The sequence below is a fragment of the Schistocerca nitens genome, chromosome 4 (assembly GCF_023898315.1).
Source record: "Schistocerca nitens isolate TAMUIC-IGC-003100 chromosome 4, iqSchNite1.1, whole genome shotgun sequence".
Lineage (NCBI taxonomy): Eukaryota > Metazoa > Arthropoda > Insecta > Orthoptera > Acrididae > Schistocerca > Schistocerca nitens.
The window spans coordinates 225,945,280-225,967,832 of record NC_064617.1 but is presented as its reverse complement, the minus strand read 5'-3'; the positions used below and the strand labels follow the sequence as shown (position 1 = coordinate 225,967,832).

At 42.7% G+C, this 22,553-nt stretch overlaps 1 protein-coding gene across 1 annotated transcript in view; it reads left to right on the top strand.

Moving 5' to 3' along the window:
• LOC126252223 (uncharacterized) overlaps positions 1 to 22,553 on the top strand; it is a 95,399-nt gene that overhangs the window by 49,211 nt on the left and 23,635 nt on the right. The window contains exon 4 of the mRNA XM_049953094.1: positions 15,456 to 15,643. Within this exon, the coding sequence (XP_049809051.1) occupies positions 15,456 to 15,643 (188 nt within the window). The remainder of the gene's footprint in view (positions 1 to 15,455; positions 15,644 to 22,553) is intronic.

The window sequence follows — 22,553 nt, the reverse complement described above, 5'->3', positions numbered from 1 at the left end:
AGGAACTGGCAGATGTAGCGACTTGAAATTTGTGGCAAATACTAGGATGCACAGTCCCTTGGCGATATAAAATCAATAGTGACTTTTATGTCACATACTTCGATACTCGTTAACTCACTCATCGAAAGCTATAGATAAACTATCTGTATACATAACTAAGTTTGTGCGGAACCCTCAGAACCACTCAGACGTTGTACCTGGTACAAATCCCTAATGCCTTCAAACGATGCCCTTCAGTAAGATATTAGTAGATCTTCCCTACAGAAAGAAATCTGCTAGGATACATTATGCAGAAATTTTTCTTCTCTTTGAATAAATGTAATTTTCATAACTCTTTCACTAATTTCCTGTATCCTGTTGATGCATTTGTTCGTATAGGTAAACTGTTGCCGTTGTTGTGTTAATTCTTTCCGTATATACCTGTTCCTCCCAGTTTTTCTATATCTTACGATGTTAATTAACAGAAAAAGTTTTTTCCCCTATCTGACTAAGTTGTTTCTCGCAAAAGCAATGACATAGAACGTAGAAGTTGTTGAAATCTGAATAGAAGTAATTGACGGAAATCATCGAGTAAAACAAAAGTAATTCCTGGCGTTCCGCAAGGTACTGTTATAGGCCGTTTGCTGTTCCAAATCTATGTAAACGATTTAGGAGACAATCTGAGCAGCCGTCTTAGGATGTATGCAGATGTCGCTGTCATTTATGGACTAGTAAAGTCATCAGAAGATCAAAATAAATTGCAAAACGATCCAGAAAAGATATCTGTATGGTGCGAATATTGGCAATTAGTCCTAAGTAACGAAAAGTGTGAGGTTATCCACATGAGTGCTAAAAGGAATCCGTTAAACTTCGGTTACACGATAAATCAGTCAAATGTAAAGGCCGTAAATTCAACTAAATATCTAGGAATTACAATTACGAACAACTTAAATTGAAAAGCACACACAGAAAATGTGGGGAAGGCTAACCAAAGAGAGCGTTTTATTGGCAGGACACTTAGGAAATGTAACAGATCTACTAAAGAAACTGCCTACACTACGCTTGTCCGTCCTCTTTTAGAATACTGCCGTGCGGTGTGGGGGCCTTACCAGATAGGATTGACGCAGTACATCGAAAAAGTTCGTGTTACTTTAATAATACAGGATTTCGGGTTACACCATTAAAACAAAGGCGTTTTTCGTTGATTCGGAATGTTTTCACAAAATTTCAATCACCAACTTTCTCCGCCGATCGGAGTGGCCGAGCGGTTCTAGGCGCTTCAGTCTGGAACCGCGCGACCGCTACGGTCGTAGGTTCGAATCCTGCCTCGGGCATGGATGTGTGTGATGTCCTTAGGTTAGTTAGGTTTAAGTAGTTCTAAGTTCTAGGGGACTGATGACCTCAGAAGTTAAGTCCCATAGTGCTCAGAGCAATTTTAACCAACTTTCTCCTCCGAATGCGAAAATATTTTCTGGATGCCGACCTACATAGGGAGGAACGATCACCATAATAACATAAAGAAAATCAGAGATCGCACGGAAAGATATAGGTGTTGTTTTTTCCGCGCGCTGTGCGAGACTGTAATAACAGAGAATCGTGAAGGTTCGATGAACCCTTTGCCAGGCAGTTAAATGTGAAATGCAGAGTATCCATGTAGATGTAGATCTAGATGTAGAAAATACTAAATTTGTGAGTGAGAACTGGGCCTAATTTACACTCGCAAATTTTATCGAAGAGTGGCTTCAGATCTGAATAAAATCAGAATCCACGGATGGTGATATACACTCCTGGAAATTGAAATAAGAACACCGTGAATTCATTGTCCCAGGAAGGGGAAACTTTATTGACACATTCCTGGGGTCAGATACATCACATGATCACACTGACAGAACCACAGGCACATAGACACAGGCAACAGAGCATGCACAATGTCGGCACTAGTACAGTGTATATCCACCTTTCGCAGCAATGCAGGCTGCTATTCTCCCATGTAAACGATCGTAGAGATGCTGGATGTAGTCCTGTGGAACGGCTTGCCATGCCATTTCCACCTGGCGCCTCAGTTGGACCAGCGTTCGTGCTGGACGTGCAGACCGCGTGAGACGACGCTTCATCCAGTCCCAAACATGCTCAATGGGGGACAGATCCGGAGATCTTGCTGGCCAGGGTAGTTGACTTACACCTTCTAGAGCACGTTGGGTGGCACGGGATACATGCGGACGTGCTTTGTCCTGTTGGAACAGCAAGTTCCCTTGCCGGTCTAGGAATGGTAGAACGATGGGTTCGATGACGGTTTGGATGTACCGTGCACTATTCAGTGTCCCCTCGACGATCACCAGTGGTGTACGGCCAGTGTAGGAGATCGCTCCCCACACCATGATGCCGGGTGTTGGCCCTGTGTGCCTCGGTCGTATGCAGTCCTGATTGTGGCGCTCACCTGCACGGCGCCAAACACGCATACGACCATCATTGGCACCAAGGCAGAAGCGACTCTCATCGCTGAAGACGACACGTCTCCATTCGTCCCTCCATTCACGCCTGTCGCGACACCACTGGAGGCGGGCTGCACGATGTTGGGGCGTGAGCGGAAGACGGCCTAACGGTGTGTGGGACCGTAGCCCAACTTCATGGAGACGGTTGCGAATGGTCCTCGCCGATACCCCAGGAGCAACAGTGTCCCTAATTTGCTGGGAAGTGGCGGTGCGGTCCCCTACGGCACTGCGTAGGATCCTACGGTCTTGGCGTGCATCCGTGCGTCGCTGCGGTCCGGTCCCAGGTCGACGGGCACGTGCACCTTCCGCCGACCACTGGCGACAACATCGATGTACTGTGGAGACCTCCCGCCCCACGTGTTGAGCAATTCGGCGGTACGTCCACCCGGCCTCCCGCATGCCCACTATACGCCCTCGCTCAAAGTCCGTCAACTGCACATACGGTTCACGTCCACGCTGTCGCGGCATGCTACCAGTGTTAAAGACTGCGATGGAGCTCCGTATGCCACGGCAAACTGGCTGACACTGACGGCGGCGGTGCACAAATGCTGCGCAGCTAGCGCCATTCGACGGCCAACACCGCGGTTCCTGGTGTGTCCGCTGTGCCGTGCGTGTGATCATTGCTTGTACAGCCCTCTCGCAGTGTCCGGAGCAAGTATGGTGGGTCTGACACACCGGTGTCAATGTGTTCTTTTTTCCATTTCCAGGAGTGTATATGAAGTGAAACATGTTTATATAAAATATTTAGTAAGAAGAATTTTGTGGTTTGGAACAACAGGTGGAATCCAATACTATACTTTGTATCTACAGCTACATCTACATGGACCGAGCGAGGTGGCGCAGTGGTTAGACACTGGACTCGCATTCAGGAGGACGACGGTTCAATCCCGCGTCCGACCATCCTGATTTAGGTTTTCCGTGATTTCCCTAAATCACTCCAGGCAAATGCCGGGATGGTTCCTCTGAAAGGGCGCGGCCGACTTCCTTCCCCATCCTTCCCTAATCCGATGAGACCGATGACCACGCTGTCTGGTCTCCTTCCCCAAGCAACCAACCAACCAACCATCTACATGGTTACTCTGCAATTCACACTTACGTGCCTGGCAGAGGATTCGTCGAACGATTTTCATACTACTTCTCTACCATTCCACTCCCGAATGGCTCGTGGGAAAAAGGAACACCTAAATCTTTCCGTTCGACCTCTGATTTCTCTTATTTTATTATGATGATCAATTCTCCCTACGTAGATGGGTGTCAACAAAATATTTCGCATTCGGAAGAGAAAATTGGTGATTGAAATTTCGTAAATAGATCTCGCCGCAAAGAAAACCGGCTTTAATTCAATGACTGCCACCCCAACTCGAGTATCATATCAGTGACACTCTCACCCGTATTGCGCGATAACACGAAACGGGCTGTCCTTTGCACTATTTCGATGTCCTCCGTCAATCCTACCTGGTAAGGATCCCACACCGCGCACTAATATTCCAGCGGAGGACGTACAAGTGTAATGTAGGGTGTCTATTTAGTGGATTTGTCGCATCTTCTAAGTGTTCTGCCAACAAAGCGCAGTCTTTGTTTCGCCTTCCCCACCATATTATCTATGTGGTCTTTCCAATTTAAGTTGCTCGTAATTGTAATTCCTAGATATTTGACAGCCCCTAGATTTGTGCGATTTGTAGTATACCCAAAATTTATCGGATTTCTTTTAGTACCCATGTGGATGACCTCACACTTTCATTTGGTAATTGGAATTGATCGTCTGATGATTTTACTAGTCGGTAAACTACAGCATCATCTGCAAATAATCTAAGGAGGATGCTCAGAGTATCATCTAGATCATTTATGTTAATCAGGAACAGCAGAGAGCCTATGACACTACCTTGCGGAACGCCGGATATCACTTCTGTTCTACTCGATGATTTACCATATAACACTACGGACTGTGACCTCTCTGAGTGGAAATCACGAATCCAGTCACACAAATAATACACGCAATTTGGTTAATAGTCGCTTGTGAGGAACGGTATCAAAACCCTTCTAGAAATCTAGGAATATGGGACCAATCAGAGATCCCTTGTCGACAGCACTCATTACTTCATGGGAATAAAGAACGATATTTTCTGAATCAGTGTTAGTTATGTATCAATAAGTCATTTTCTTCAAGGTGATTCATAATGTTCGAGTACAGTATATGCTCCAAAATCCTACTCCAAATTGATGTCAGTGATAAGGGGCTGTAGTTCAATGGGTTACTCCTATTTCCTTTCTTGAATCTTGGTGTGACCTGTGCTACTTTCCAGTCTTTAGGAACAGACCTTTCGTCAAGTGAGCGGTTGTGTATGATTGCTAAGAAAGGCCCTATTGTGTCTGCATACTCTGAAAGGAACCTGATTGGTATGCCATCTGCACCGGAAGACTTGCCTTTCTTAAGTGATTTGAGTTGTTTCGCAACACCTAAGATATCTACTGCAAACACAGTGGCTGTTAGAGCATCAATAATTATTTGTCGGCAGTGCCATGCACCGCTCACTCGTCAACAAGCTATATGTGTGAACTAAAAGATACGGACGAATTAGATATTATACAATTAATAATGACGTTAATAAAACAAATGTAATTGAATGCTACCTCGCTAAAATTCAGTTAATTGCAAAAGCCAAGATCGTCACAGTGTGTCTTCGATATCTTATGGTCTAAACGAGTAACGATTCTTTTATTAAATATTATAAAGTTCTTGAAGGTCTTCACAGAACTTTATTCTCGGTCCGAATACAGTACGGGTGCTTGTATCACAGTCTTTTTCTGTCTTTTTCTGCGCTCTTTCAGCACCTCAAGCAAGTCTTAAGAAGTGTTCGTTGTCAGCTACCAGTACGCTCGCTGTCTCAAACTAATCGGCTCAATCTGTTCCGCCCTTATACTGTGACGCTGCCATGAGCGGTACCGGCTGGTCACTCGTCACATTTCGCCATCTACGTGTGATTGATTTTTTATTAGTTTCAAGAAATCATTATGCTTTTTAATTTAGCGTGAATGATTCTGAGCATCAACGGCCATTGGCTCAAATGGCTCTGAGCACTATGCGACTTAACTTCTGAGGTCATCAGTCGCCTAGAACTTAGAACTAATTAAACCTAACTAACCTAAGGACATCACACACATCCATGCCCGAGGCAGGATTCGAACCTGCGACCGGAGGGGTCGCTCGGCTCCAGACTGTAGCGCCCAGAATCGCACGGCCACTCAGGCCGGCAACGGCCATTGTCCAGCATAGCATTGTCTGTAAACTCACACTTCAAACACACTTCAAATTCGTGCTTAAAGTTTAAATTTTCTCCATGTACTGTTCTAAGATACGCAAGCTGTCTTCACAATTTATCACAGCATTTTAGTAATACGCGCAAATACAAAGAGTATATGAGAACTGCAGACTTAATACTTTCACTACTCTCTTAAAGTAACTTGCCAATGAACGCCGTGGAGAAATACTAATAACGATCACAAAGTATGTACAGTTCTAACTAAACAACTGACCTCTTAACAGGATGAAAGTTAGAGGATTATGGGAGTATTTCTTCCTGAACATTTTGACATACAATTAATAACATAAATTCTAACGTTGACTTTATTACAATTATTTTGTGTAGATCGGTAAAATAAATTTTGATATGCTTGTCCATGCTTGGAATCTATGCGCTGACGAACTACCTTACTTAGATGCTTGAAACATTAAGTATACATTAACAATATGTCTATCTGAAAAGTGGACTACAGGCCTGTCATTTCAGTCACAAGTTTTTATTCTAGAAATGTTTACATGTGATAATCAAAATTAAGGTCGCTTTTTCATAATTAATCAGTATGTGTCTTCCTTCCCGTCGATAGTACGTTAGTGGCTGTAGTTTACTTTCCTCCGAATAGCACCCTGAAATATCCCAGTAATTTCAGACCTCTGGCTCAAATAGAATTTTTATGCATAAAATAAACATGTCAGAAAATTTAACTCTCAGAAAATTCATTGCAAAGATATATTTGATCTATGACCAACCTCTGTTGTTCTTAATAGAGTACAGATCCATAACTTCCATGCCGGCCGAGGTGGCCGAGCGGTTCTAGGCGCTACAGTCTGGAACCGCGCGACCGCTACGGTCGCAGGTTCGAATCCTGCCTCGGGCATGGATGTGTGTGATGTCCTTAGGTTCGTTAGGTTTAAGTAGTTCTAAGATCTAGGGGACTGATGACCTCAGAAGTTAAGTCACATAGTGCTAAGAGCCATTTGAACCATAACTTCCATGTTTACAGTCCCCCATCTTCTCGCCTCCTTTTCTTCTTTCTCCTGGTCTTTTTAGTTGCCTCATGGGCCCTCTTTTCAGCTTCAGCCACTCTCTTGGAAATAGCCGTCTACAGTGACTGACATTAAATCCATGATATATTCGTAGCAACTGTAGAACTTCACACCTGGTAACTGCCCCACATTAAACCAAATTACAGAAATAAGAGAGTAACTTTCGAATGACAAAGTAACAACTCAAACTACAGAAAACTTTATAAGGCACACAACACTCAGAAACGAAATATGTACAAGGGCAAGAGCATTGTAAAGCGTAACTTCTAATAGGGCTGTCAACTTGGGTAACAGTTGTATAGTATAGGCTACGTCTCTCGAACAGAAGCCTAATGACAACACTGACGTGTGAAAGCAGCGAAAAATATGCGTGTGGACGCTCATCGGGAGATATTTGAGGTGTTTTTTTAAGCAACTTCCCGATGTCCAATTCAGTTCTTCTAACCACTGTTTCGTTCAAAAGCTTTAAACATCGATTTAACATGAAAACAAAATTTCCATACCTTTAAGTGGATTCACAGGCAAGTTATGTAAAGGCGGCCTTCTGGAAAAAGATTTGTGGCTGACGCGAACCGAATACTCGCGCCCTGTCGCAAATGGAATTTGTCAAAAAGATGAGTAAACGTCATTCTTTGTCTTGGACTGGTTTGGTGTGTCTCGCCACGACTTCCTCTATCGTGTCAGACCCATCATCTCAGACTAGCACTTGCACCGAACATCCTTAACTGTTTTGTTAGACGTATTCCAATCTCTGTCTTTCGCTATAGTTTTTATCCCCTACAGCTGCTTTTAGTACCATGGAACTTAATCCTTGTTGTCTCAACTCGTGCCATATCATCCTCTTCTTTCTTCTAGTCGGAATTTTTGACATATTCCTTTCCTCGCCTAATCTGCGGAGGATCTTCTCAATTTTATCTTATCAGTCCACTCAATTTTTAACATACTTCTACAGGACTACATCTCGAAGTCTTCGAGTCTCTTCTTTTCCAATTTTCCCACAGTTCTTCATTCACCCACATGCAACGATAAAATTATAATGAGTCAACGTTACGAAAATTTATTTCATTATTTTCTTAACAACTTTCTCCCTCGATGTTTCTACTAGGTCCAGCGGAACACAAATCCACGAGCAGTCACTGTTTCCGCTACACAGGAAAATAATTTCACACCTTTTATAATTTTTTATTTTTTTTATCCTGAAAGATGTTGCATTTTCGTGATGAAATATGTATTACCTGTACCTATCCACTTTGAGGATGTTCAATGATTATTTTCAGGTCATATTTGTTAATGTTTCTAGTTTTTCCCACGTTGAAGTAGCAATAATTATTACTGTTAAATTATTTGTAACATATGAGGGTAAGTCAAAAGTATCTCAATAATATTTTTCTTATTTATTACACCAAGAATAAAAAATTTACAATGGCATCATTTTTCGTCATAGCCCTCCAGCTTTTCAGTGTTCTTGTTCCATCGTTGCCCAAGATTTCCAATATCACGAGAAAAAGTTTTTCGGTTGAACACTGCTTCGTTCACCTCTTCATCGGAGGTGAATCGATGACCGCTTAAACTAAGTCCAACAACTGTGAATTTCTTGTTTGCTGGCGATCTGGGTTGTTTCCATTCCATGCTCAGGCGTTTCGTTTGTGGTTCAAAGTGATAAACCCATAGTTCATCTCAAGTTATGATTTGTTTCATTAACGCAACAGATCGGTAATTGCTGACAGATTCTCACATGTTTCAACCTATCTTCTGCATTGAGTTGTTGTGGGACACATTTTGCATAGAATTTACGAAGTTTGAGACTGTTATCCAAGATGTGATATGCAGAACCCTGACTAACCTGCATCTACACATAATTTTAAAACTGGGCAACCACAACTAAAATAGTTATATATAATTGCTTGACAATTCATACAGTGAATAGTGTTTTAAAATACGTGTATTAAAACTATTAACATGAATCTGAATGAATTCTCCAATGATCTGCTGTAGCTGTATTTGTTCATGTCAATTATAAACCCACACTACCGGTTTCGCAGCTTCTAAGATGCATCATCCGGTGCCAATATCTGTACAAAATAGTTTTCTCTAATTAATGCTTTGATAATGAGGAACTGCAGTTATCCGAGATATCTTAAAATACATTCAAGTCTACTCAATCTGTATGTTATATGTCTGATAATAAGGAACTGCAGTTATCTGAGATACTTTAAACTACAATTAACTCTAGTCATTCTGTATTTTGTACGTCTGATGATTGCTATTAATCATTATCAAAGCATTACTTACAAAAACTATTTTGTACAGATATTGACACCAGAAAATGCAACTTAAAAGTTGCGAAACCAATTGTTTAAATTTATAATTGAACTGAAGAAATAAAGCTACAACGAACCATTGGGCGTTTCACTCAGTTTCTCCTTAATAGACTTAACAACTTTCTTTAAAAAAACTATTCACTGTAGCAACTGTCAAGCAAGGCATGCGTATTCAAATACAAGGATATGTAAACAGGCAGAATACAGCGCTGCGGTCGGAAACGGCTGTATAAGAAACCAAATGTCTGGCGCAGTTGTCAGATCAGTTACTACTGCTACAATGGCAGGTTATCAAGATTTACGTGAGTTCGAACGTGGTGGTATAGTCGGCGCACGAGCGATGGGACACAGCATCTCTGAGGTAGCGATGAAGTGGGAATTTTCCCGTACGATCATTTCACGAGTGTACCGTGAATATGGGGAATCAGGTAAAACATCAGTCTCCGATATCGCTGCGGCAGGAAAAAGATCCTGCAAGAACGGGACCAACGACGACTCAAGAGAATCGTTCAACGTGACAGAAGTGCAACGCTTCCGCAAACTGCTGCAGAATTCAATGCTGGGCCATCAACAAGTGTCAGCGTACGAACCATTCAACGAAACATCATCCGTATGGGCTTTCGGAACCAAAGGCCCACTCGTGTACCCTTAATGACTGCACGTCACAAAGCTTTATGACTCACCTGGGCCCGACAACAGCGACATTGGACTGTTGTTGACTGGAAACATGTTGTCGGGTCGGTCGAGTCTCGTTTCAAATTGTGTCAACTGGATGGACGTGTACGGGTATGGAAACAACCTGAATCCGTGGACCCTGCATATCGGCAGTGAACTGTTCAAGCTGGTGGAGGCTCTGTAATGGTATGGGGCGTGTGCAGTTCGAGTGATATGGGAATCCCTTATACGCCTAGATACGACTCTGATACGTGACACGTGCTTAAGCATCCTGTCTAATCACCTGCATCTATTCATGTCCATTGTGCATTCCGACGGACTTGGGCAATTCCAGTAGGACAATGCGACACCCCACACGTCCAGAATTGCTACAGAGTAGCTCCAGGAACACTCTTCTGAGTTTAAACACTTCCGCTGGCCACCAAACTACTCAGACATGAAAATTATTGAGCTTATCGGGGATGCCTTGCAACGTACTGTTCTGAAGAGATTTCCACCCCCTCGTACTGTTATGGATTCATGGACAGCCCTGCAGGATTCATGGTGTCAGTTCCCTCCAGCACTACTTCAGACATTAGTAGAGTCCATGCCACGTCGTGGTGAGGCACTTCCGCGTGCTTGCGGGTGCCGTACACGATATAAGGCAGGTGTACCAGTTTCTTTGGTTCTTCATTGTATAATGTGCATTTGGTTTGCCGCATCATGAACAGTCATTCATTCTTTATTGTAAATCAGGTCAAGGGTTGTGAACCAAACCACCAGCAGTGGATGCGACTGAATGTCCTCTTTCCTCGTCCATCGGTCGCTTATAAACTGTTCAGATTACGGGGAAGCACTTAACCGTGATAAAACATTGCCTGTTTGTTGTACTGAAAGTCTTCCTCTTACATCTTCAGGCCACAGAAAACGAATTACAGTTCTAACGGAGAGTGTTTTAGGAACGTTTACTTCAAAAGATCGCAAAGTAGACTGGTGTGACGACACTGAAACCTGCCACAAGTTTAAAGCCCTCGTTGAGAGGTGGCCGCCATTTTTGGACCAAGCGACTGCATTACAGCTCGTTTGTAATCATCTTTCGACGGCAGTGAAAGAACAAAAAGTGTAGTAATTAAAATACTCACTTCAGCACCGTTTTTTCATGATTAAATGCCACAACCTTAAGTAGAAACAGTCAACAAGATGGAATTTATAATCCTTCTGTCAGAGCAAGTTCTTAAACATAGGCATTCATTTCCATAAGGGTAGAAATGAAAGCGTAATAAATTTTTGTGCATATTATTATTTAGTACCATCCTTAACGTTGCAAACATTTTTGTAACAAGCATTTACATTAAGTTTGAAATAACTTAAAACAGTAGAACATTCAAGTTTCGACAAATGTGCCACTGCATGATCACATTACAATTATATTACAATTTTACATTGCATGTTGGTAATAAACTAACGTAAAGAACGGATAATAATAACAAATAATATTTTACAACTACACTGACGGAAAAAATCGCAACACGAAGAGGGAATTGTGCGACGTAAACGGACGTTGGTAAGAGTGTTTTTACATATGGAAGATGATGTCTATTCAGATTCCGAGCCAGTCACGACCCATCATAATGTGCGCAATGAAGAGTTATGCCTGTTTTTCGAACTTTTTATTTCTATTTATAATTATCACATATTTGTGGGGTCTCATACCTCAGTCGGTAAATACGCAAACCTTAAAGTATCATTTTGTTGTTTCTGTCTGTCTGTCTGTCTCTCCAACTTTTAAAAACGAATGAAGTTGTAATTCATACCATATGGTAAGATCTACGGTCCCTTGGCGATGCAAAAAATTGAAGTTTCTAGGTTAGTGCAGCTAAAAGATATAGTCATTTATGTCACATACTTTGATACTCGGAAACTCACTAATCAAATCTTATAGGATACTTCCTGTTGACCTGAAATAGTGAAATTTGCCAAGATGCAAGGCTTCACAGCACAACTAAAGGGAAAATAAATCCGAAAATTGTTAATTTGTAATTATATGACACAAACAAATATTGTCAGCTGTTATCCGTCCGTTTACCTGTCCGTTCGTCCGTTAACATCCCCTTTTCTCAGGAATGGGTAGACGTATTAAGTTGAGATTTGCGTCACATACAAGGTCTAAAGTCTCTAGCCACGATGATAAGTGGAAGATCCCAAGTCTACGGCATCAAAAGATAGGACCTATCGTGTCACATATTTCGATACTGGCAAGGTCACTCACAAAAACCGACAGGGTACTTCCCTTTCGTCTATAATCATGATATTCGGCAAAAAGTAAGGTTTCAGAACACAATTAAAGAAAAAATGCTAAAATTGTTATTTTGTAATAATTATCCCAGACGAAAAAAATTTTGTCTTTGTTATCTCACTGTGTATTTATCCGTCCGTCTGTTAAGATGGTTTTTCCCAGGAATGGATAAACGAATCAAGTTGAAATTTACGGCAGATACTAACGTCCGAGGTCCCTTGGTGGCGTAACAACTTCTAAGTACTCGTAAATCCGATCAAAAGATGCGACTACTTATATCACATATCTTGGTACTTGCAAACTCACTCATCAAAACTTGTAGGGTACTTCCCGTTGACCTATTATCATGAAATTTGGCAAGAAGCAGGGTTTCACAGTACAAGTAAAGCAAAAAATCCGAAAATGGTTAAATTGTCATCGTACCACAAAAAAAATGTTTTTGTTGTTAATTGTTATCCAATTGTCTGTCGGTTGGTATGTTAAGCTCTCTCTCTCAGGAACGGGTAGACGTATGAAGTTGAAATGTATGTCACATACAAAGATCTACGATCCCTTTGCGGTGCTTGTATTTTATTGCAGTCAAAGGTATGGCCACTTATGTCACTTTTTTTTATAGCTTGCCAGTATCGATATCGACAACGGACAAAAATTGTCGAAATTCTCGATTCCCGGGATGAATGAAGTATCTATAAAGGGTAGTCCATTGATCGTGACCGGGCCAAATATCTCACGAAAGCCGGCCGTGGTGGTCTCGCGGTTCTAGGCGTCAGTCCGGAACCGCGCGACTGCTACGGTCGCAGGTTCGAATCCTGCCTCGGGCATGGATGTGTGTGATGTCCTTAGGTTAGTTAGGTTTAAGTAGTTCTAAGTTCTAGGGGACTGATGACCACAGATCTTAAGTCCCATAGTGCTCAGAGCCATTTGAACCATTTATCTCACGAAATAAGTGTCAAACGAAAAAACTACAAAGAACGAAACTTGTCTAGTTTGAAGAGGGAAACCAGATGACGCTATGGTTGGCCCGCCAGATGGCGATGCCATAGGTCAAACGGATATCAACTGCGTTTTTTAAAATAGAAACCCCATTTTTATTAGATATTCGTGTAGTACGTAAAGAAATATGAATGTTTTAGTTGGACCACTTTTTTAGCTTTGTGGTAGATGGCGCTTTAATAGCCACAAACATATGCCTCACAATTTTAGACGAGCAGTTTGTAACAGATAGGTTTTTTTAATTTAAAATACAGAACGTAGGTACGTTTGAACATTTTATTTCGGTTGTTCCAATGTGATACATGTACCTTTGTGAACTTATCATTTCTGAGAACGCATGCTGTTACAGCGTGATTACCTGTAAATACCACATTAATGCAATAAATGCTCAAAATGATGTCCGTCAACCTCAATGCATTTGGAAATAATTGGAACGACATTCCTCTCGACGACGAGTAGTTCGCCTTCCGTAATGTTCGCACATGCATTGACAATGCTCTGACGCATGTTGTCAGTCGTTGTCGGTGGATCACGATATCCTTCAACTTTCCCCACAGAAAGAAATCCGGGGACGTCAGATCCGGTGAACGTGCGGGCCATGGTATGGTGCTTCGACGACCAATCCACCTGTCATGAAATATGCTATTCAATACCGCTTCAACTGCACGCGAGCTATGTGCCGGACATCTACTATGTTGGAAGTACATCGCCATTCTGTCATGCAGTGAAACATCTTGTAGTAACATCGGTAGAACATTAAGTGGGAAATCAGCATAGCCGGTCGAAGTGGCCGTGCGGTTAAAGGCGCTGCAGTCTGGAACCGCAAGACCGCTACGGCCGCAGGTTCGAATCCTGCCTCGGGCATGGATGTTTGTGATGTCCTTAGGTTAGTTAGGTTTAACTAGTTCTAAGTTCTAGGGGACTAATAACCTCAGCAGTTGAGTCCCATAGTGCTCAGAGCCATTTGAACCATTTGAAATCTGCATACATTGCACCATTTAGATTGTCATCGATAAAATGGGGGCCAATTATCCTTCCTCCCATAATGCCGTACCATACATTAACCCGCCAAGGTCGCTGATGTTCCACTTGTCGCAGCCATCGTGGATTTTCCGTTGCCCAATAGTGCATACTATGCCGGTTTACGTTACCGCTGTTGGTGAATGACGCTTCTTCGCTAAATAGAACGCGTGCAAAAAATCTGTCATCGTCCCGTACTTTTTCTCTTGTGACCAGTGGCAGAACTGTACACGACGTTCAGAGTCGTCGCCACGCAATTCCTGGTGCATAGAAATATGGTACGGGTGCAATCGACGTTGATGTAGCATTCTCAACACCGACGTTTTTGAGTTTGCCGATTCTCCGGCAATTTGACTGCTACTGATGTGCGGATTAGCCGTGACAGCAGCTAAAACACCTACTTGGGCATCATCATTTGTTGCAGGTCATGGTTGACGTTTCACATGTGCCTGAACACTTCCTGTTTCCTTAAATAACGTAACTATCCGGCGAACGGTCCAGGATACCGAGCAGCATACATAGCACACGCCCGTTGGGCATTTTGATCACAATAGCCATACATCAACACTATATCGACCTTTTCCGCAAATGGTAAACGGTCCATTTTAACACGGGTAATGTATCACGAAGAAAACACCGTCCGCACTGGTGGAATGTTACGTGATGCCACGTACTTATACGTTTGTGACTATTACAGCGCCATCTATCACAAAGCGAAAAAAGTGGTCCAACTAAAACATTCATATTTCTTTACGTACTACACGAATATGTAATACAAAATGGGGGTTGCTATTTTAAAAAACGCAGTTGATATCAGTTTGAACTATGGCAGCGTCATCTAGCGGGCCATCCATAGCGCCATCTGGTTTCCCCCTTCAAGCTAGACTAGTTTCGCTCTTGGTAGTTTCTCGTTTGATGCTTATTCCGTGAGATTTTGGCCCGGTCACTATCAATGGACCACCCTGTATACATAACTATTTTTGTACGGAACGCTAGGCGCGTCAGTCCTACTCACAGCTCTTTAGATTTTTTTAATATTGGAAATGTATTTTCTGTGTAAATTCTCTATTGTTATGATCAAACTCTCTAGATCACTATCAAAACTTTGTTTTTATTTATTAAGCCGTTTCTACCACCACCATCATCAGATATCAACGCCCAGATTAGGCATTCGTCTTATACTGATAATGAACCCGGTTCTGCAAGTTCTAAGCTTTTTGGTATCATATGATGGCAGTAGCCAAAACGGCGTAGTAAGTCAAGTCTGTACAAAATATCACATATTTTCAACGCTGCGACCTTGGCGTGACGAGTGGTACGATGTAAGGTAGCAGATACCCGTTGTGTGCACACAGGCCAGCTGGCGACCTCGGAGGCCCGCGGCAAGAAGAAGAAGGCGGCGATCGTGCTGCCGCTGATCCTCTTCATGAAGCTGAAGGCGCTGCTGATCCCCACGCTGCTGGGAGTGCTGTTCATCAAGAAACTGCTCGTGCTCGCCGCCATCTTCCTGCCGGCGCTGCTCCACTACCTCAAGGCCTGCAAGGTACGCCCACCACACGCCCGCCGCACGTCGCCTCCCGACTATGCACTTCACTTCTGTGCTCCGCAGTCCATCTTAGAGCACGTTTTACGAACAACAAGTACAATGAGTTAACTTTTGGCCGAAGACCTCCCTAATCCTGAGATAGTAGAGGTCGACAGAAGTCGGAAGGCTTCGGCTGGTAGTTATTTACACTACTGGCCATTAAAATTGCTACATCACGAAGATGACGTGCCACAAAAGCGAAATTTAACCGACAGGAAGAAGATGCTGTGATATGCAAATGATTAGCTTTTCAGAGCATTCGCACAACGTTGGCGCCGGTGGCGACACCTACAGCGTGCTGACCTGAATAAAGTTTCCAACCGCCCGCATCTCGTGGTCGTGCGGTAGCATTCTCGCTTCCCACGCCCGGGTTCCCGGGTTCGATTCCCGGCGGGGTCAAGGATTTTCTCTGCCTCGTGATGGCTGGGTGTTGTGTGATGTCCTTAGGTTGGTTAGGTTTAAGTAGTTCTAAGTTCTAGGGGACTGATGACCATAGATGTTAAGTCCCATAGTGCTCAGAGCCATTTGCACCATTTGAAAGTTTCCAACCGATTTCTCATACACAAACAGCAGTTGACCGGCGTTGCTTGGTGAAACGTTGTTGTGATGCCTCGTGTATGGAGGAGAAATGCGTACCATCACGTTTCCGACTTTGATAAAGGTCGGATTGTAGCCTATCGCGATTGCGGTTTATCGTATCGCGACATTACTGCTCGCGTTGGTCGAGATCCAATGACTGTTAGCAGAATATGGAATCGGTGGGTTCAGGAGGGTAATACGGAACGCCGTCCTGGATCCTAACGGCCTCGTATCACTAGCAGTCGAGATGACAGGCTTCTTATCCGCATGGCTGTAACGGATCGTGCAACCACGTCTCGATCCCTGAGTCAACAGATGGGTACGTTTGCAAGACGACAATCATCTGCACGAACAGTTCGACGACGTTTGCAGCAGCATGGACTATCAGCTCGGAGACCATGGCTGTGGTGACCCTTGACGCTGCATCCCAGGCAGGATCGCCTGCGATGGTGTACTCAACGTCGAACCTGGGTGCACGAATGGCAAAACGTCATTTTTTCGGATAAATCCAGGTTCTGTTTACAGCATCATGATGGTCGCATCCGTGTTTGGCGACATCGCGTTGAAAGCACATTGGAAGCGCGTATTCGTCATCGCCATACTGGCGTATCACCCGGCGTGATGGTATGATGTGCCATTGGTTACACGTCTCGGTCACCTCTTGTTCGCGTTGACGGCACTTTGAACAGTGGACGTTACATTTCAGATGTGTTACGACCCGCAGCTCTACCCTTCATTCGGTCCCTGCCAAACCCTACATTTCAGCAGGATAATGCACGACCGCATGTTGCAGGTCCTGTACAAGCCTTTCTGGATACAGCAAATGTTCGACTGCTGCCATGGCCAGCACATTCTCCAGATCTCTCACCAACTTAAAACATCTGGTCAATGGTGGGAGAGCTACTAGTTCGTGACAATACGCCAGTCACTGCTCTAGATGAACTGTGGTATCGTGTTGAAGCTGCATGGGCAGCTGTACCTGTACACGCCATCCAAGCTCCGTTTGACTCAATGTCCAGGCGTATCAAGGCCGTTATTACGACCAGAGGTGGTTGTTGTGGGTACTGATTTCTCAGGATCTATGCATCCATATTGCGTGAAAATGTAATCACATGTCAGTTCTAGTATAATATATTTGTCCAATGAATACCCCTTTATCATGTGTATTTCTTCTTGGTGTAGCAATTTTAATGGCCAGTAATGTAGTATTTTGTTTGCAGCCAATGTCACCCATCTCACAGTAATGTTAGAGGTATCCGTTGTTGTCCGCTGTTTTCTGTCTTGTACTCGACTCTGTCCGATCCCTTAGCTGAGTGGCCGGAGCGTCTGACTGGCATGCAACGGGCCCGGGTTCGATTCCCAGAAAGCTCGGAAATTTTCTCCGCTCGGGGAGTGCTTGGGGTGTTGTCTTCATCATCATTTCATCATCGGCAGGCAAGTCGTCCATTGCGGCATGAAATGAAAAGACTTGCAACTCCGTGGCTCAACCTCCTCAGGTGGCGACCCATGACTGTCAGAACCATATTATCATTTCATTCCATTTCACTCCACTCTATTTTGTACTGTTCCATTTCCTTGTGATTAGAATACATAACTGTTGCAGTTAGGTCCTCTACTAAATATGTCAGTACATAAGACCGTTTCAGTATCGATTACAAACGACATTTAAGCGATTGTTACCGCCACGTGTTTCTGTTTCCGAAGAAACATAAAGCTTAGGGTGCGCATAGAAAGAAAATGGGATACATGCTTACAAGGGGAGGCCGCCAATTGTGAAATTCAGATTCGATTCATACTGCGCATAATAAAAGCTCATGGCCAGAGGTGTAATGTGGCAAAGCACCAAGATGCACTTCTCAGCCGTTGTCGAGAAAATCGACAGTTAAAAGAAACCGTTGCGGTGAAATACTCTCTACGATTAATAATTTACTTCAGCGTCGTGGCGCAGCGGTAAGCGCTCGGGTTCATAGTCCGAAGGTCGCCGGATCGAATCTCGCGCCATGCAACCTGTTTTTTTAGTATTTGTTTTTTGTAATTTAAATATATATATATATATATATATATAATTTCCCGGCAATCAGTTGCAACAATTATGCATATAATAAGTTGTTGAAAGTCGTTTGTCGTGGAAAAACTGGCGACCTCGAACATCATTATGTTTTCCGCAAACAAAGTTGTATTTCACAAATGTTATTAATTGTCTTCATAATGTTAACTACGTATAGTTAACGGAAGACGTAGAAACGGTATACCGAAACGAATACGTATAGCGTAAGTCAAACGTTCGAATTAGAATAGAGACCCCACGAACACAAATTTGCTGCGGCAGGTATGAAATGTAAACTCCGTTACTCGCTCGTTACACTTGAAGGACAGATGTTGAATGTGCCGAAACGAGCCTCCGCATAACAGCGTAGTTGCCTGCTAACTTCGAAAGAAGGTAGATGCGGTCCCTAGCGCAACTTATAACATCGTCGAAAATCAGTGCGGACGGGAGAGCTTTGGTACACCCTGTTAAAAAACGGAAAAATGGAGGCGGTACAATTGGAGAGCGATCCGCCTTCAACAACATGCATAATCATTCGATCCGGCGACCTTCGGATTACGAACCCGAGCGCTTACCGCTGCGCCACGACGCTGTAGAAAATTATTTATCGTAGAGAGTATTTCAAGGCAACAGTTTCTTTTAACTGTATATTTTCTCGACAACGGCTGAGAAGTGCATCTTGGTGCTTTGCCACATTACACCTCTGGCCATGAGCTTTTATTATGCGCAGTATGAATAGAATCTGAATGTCACAATTGGCGGCCTCCCCTTGTTAGAGGAGGGCAGTGAGAGGTCGGTTGAACCTGCGTGAAGATTATCCCCTTCTTAACTAATGGGGCAGCACGCAATGGCTGTCGGGTGGCGTCGCTAACTGGCGTGGACATGCCCCTGCCTGAGAGCTGGAATGTACGAAACATTCTTTGCCAGCCCCATTGCCGCTGTTAGATGACTCGCTGCAATGACAAAATCAGGCCATGCGCCATACTATCTTCCTCAAACGATTTTACAGAAACTATTCGGTGTAAAAAATGATTTTTTCATTACTCACAGCTCTATATGTCAACTTCACAATGAAGTGTCCATCATTTTGTTAATGGTCGCAGTTATTGTAATATTTCGTATCTAAGTACGACATTGCGCAAAATTTGAAAAAAACTGCTATGAAAAATAAGTGTCGTATGAGTATGCGTTTGATGCATGTTACATCATACATAGCTGTGTATGAAATTTAGCTAACATACTGGATTTTCATTTATACATGGGACGAGGTCTTTATCTATCTTCAGCCCCGAGAAAATCGACTTTATATAGCACACTTAGTTCCAGTCACAAACTCACCAATAAAGCTAGAATGACATGTTCATAAAATCCATCACATCTCATAATCGGTTTCAGTAATCGAAACGAGATTTTCGTAGTAATAGCACACACAGAGGAAACTATTTTGCCATATGGTTAACATGTAGAACATTCTTTTCTAAATTGATATAGCAGAAATTACAGTCCATATTTTATTTTTTCAATGCAGTACTGTAATTTTTTAAAGTCGTTGACAGCTAAAAACAACAGTTTGCTAGTATCAATATAAATATGGTATTTTTTATCTTATGTTATTACAAGTCGACACATTTTTTCAGAACTTACGGTACTGATCTCCCTAGTCACCATTCATTGTTTAATAAGACACTATTTCAAGATTCTGTCGCAGTATCTACTGTATGGTATGTTATTAAGGTGAGTTTGCGTCAATTACACTATATTTTTGCAAAACAAACAAAATTAATCCTGCCAACAAGAGAAATGCAGACGTTATTCACAACTGATCGTACCTCTTCAGATGAAAAAAGGTTAACTATTCGGCCAAAAGTAAATGGCAAATTCTGTGGAAATTTTGGCAGAATCTCATAAACCATAGTATTTTTAATAGTGAACGGCTGGAATGGAATCTTACGAAAGAATTCTCTCCCTGCACTTCAAGGATCTGACAAAAATGAAAATAATTCGTAGCAATATTTTTCTACCTATCCTCACCCAGAGTGAAGTGGTGGATTTCTTCACCTTACTTATCTTTTTATGTGTTAATGATAGATGATAAATACTCATAACCTACACTGATGGAAAAAAATCGCATCGCCAAAAAATAATTAATGTACAGTAATGACATTTTGGGAAATACATTTGTCTAGGTGATACATTTAAGTGATTAACGTTGCAAGATCTCAGGTTAAAGTAAACGAGAGGTAAGCCATACAGATGCCAGATGCCCGTTTGTGGGATGGAGTTCATGCCAGTTGCAATTGGTTGGTCAGTAGAAGGGCGGTTAATGCTGTTTGTGGATGACGCTGGAGATGTCGTCCGATGATGTCACATATGTATTTGATTGGAGACAGATTTGGTCATCGAACAGGCCAAGGCAACTTGTCGACATTCTGCAGATCATGTTGGGTTACAACAGCGATGTATGGGCGAGCGTTATTCCATTAGGAAACACCCACTCCAATTGCTGTTCATGAATGACAGCACTACAGGTCGAATCATCGGATTGACGTACAAATTTGCAGTCAGGATACGTGGAACAACCACGAGAGTGCTCTGGCGCCACTCTTATGGGTCTGACGCGAAATTTGAATAAATATAATTTGTCAGATGTACAAATACGCATACCAAGTTTCGTTTATGTGGCACAAATCTTTCTTGGTATTGCGATTTTTTTTCCATCAGTGTATTTTTACCTCAATGAAGAGTCTTAAGCGAATCACAAAATAATTGCTATAATGTTTACATAACCTTACTATACACAGATAAACAGGCACAAAACCTGTTATTTCCAATAGAAAAACGCTGCATTTATGCTGTAGAGTAGAATTTTTGCAATAAAACTCTTTCGGGAACTCCGAAGCTGTTAACACACTGCCGACTCCCAGAATCGTGTTAGCTGTTCGTTAAAGTCAGTATCACTAATGAATTAAAAGACATTTATAGTTAAAGGATTCAGAACGGCGCTCTGTACAGGGATAGAAATAGTGAGATAGTATGCTATTTGCTGTACATTTTGATATGTCAAAGATAATTCAAGTGTAGGAAGATAATTCTTTGGTAACCAGTGTTTAGCAGTATTAGTTGAAAATAGTCTTGGTTGCAATTTTTAGTTTTTTTATTTACCAACTACGCGTTTGACCTTATTTAGGCATCTTCAGGCTGATCTTAATTTGTCATTTCTTAGGACGATCCTTTAGACAGTATAGCTAAAGGGTATCGTCGAGTACATCAGGCCAACATTAAGATCAGCCTGAAGATGCCTAAATAAGGTGACACGGGTAGTTGATAAATAAAAAAAACTGAAAATTGCAACCAAGACTGTTTGCAACTAATACTATAGACGCGTAAAACTTCTCTTGTGATTTTATCGGAATTGGCACAGGTGTAAGGTGCACTCACCTTACTACCAGCACATTATGTTGTTTTAATGGCCGACTACAGGTGCAGAACCTTTGAAGTAAATCCGTGATCCAACGTCGTGGCCTCCCCTTGTAAGCAAGAGGCGACGTTAATCGGCATTAGCGTGATACCTCCCAGAGATGACTTTTTGTCTGATGGGCTTATTATCTGTGACCATACGCAGGAAAAACAAATTAGCATTGTAACGGAGCCTATAACAACGTGTATGGAGATATTGCTCCCTAACTATTCTCACGTACCATAGTACAGGGTGTCCGAAAAGTCTTTCCCTGATTACATAAATTGATAACTCCGGCTAGAAGTAAGATACAAACATGAAACTGGCGTCTAATTGTTTACAAACTTTTTTTGACACATCAGTAAACTACCACATGAGCACCCTTGGTAGCACGTAGCACATCTAGGCGATATTCAGTTTTCGGTACACGTGTTCGGTAGACCTCGTCCTTGACATGACCCCATAAAAAGAAGTCTAATAGGTTTACGTCAGGAGAGCGTGGCCAAACCGTTGTCCCTTCACGACCAATCCATCGCCCAGGAAAGGTCATATCGAGATAGACACGGACGTCCAAACCCCAATGAGGCGGTGCACCGTCTTGCTGAAACAAGTCATTGGGGTGATACTGAAGCAGCTGAGGAACAGCATACAGTTGCAACATGTCCAGATACACCGCAGATGTGATGATAGCCTCAGTGAAGAAGAATGGACCGATAATTCGATCGTGCATAGCGCGCACCAAACATTCACCTTTGGACTGCCTTTGGTGCACTCCATGACCTCGC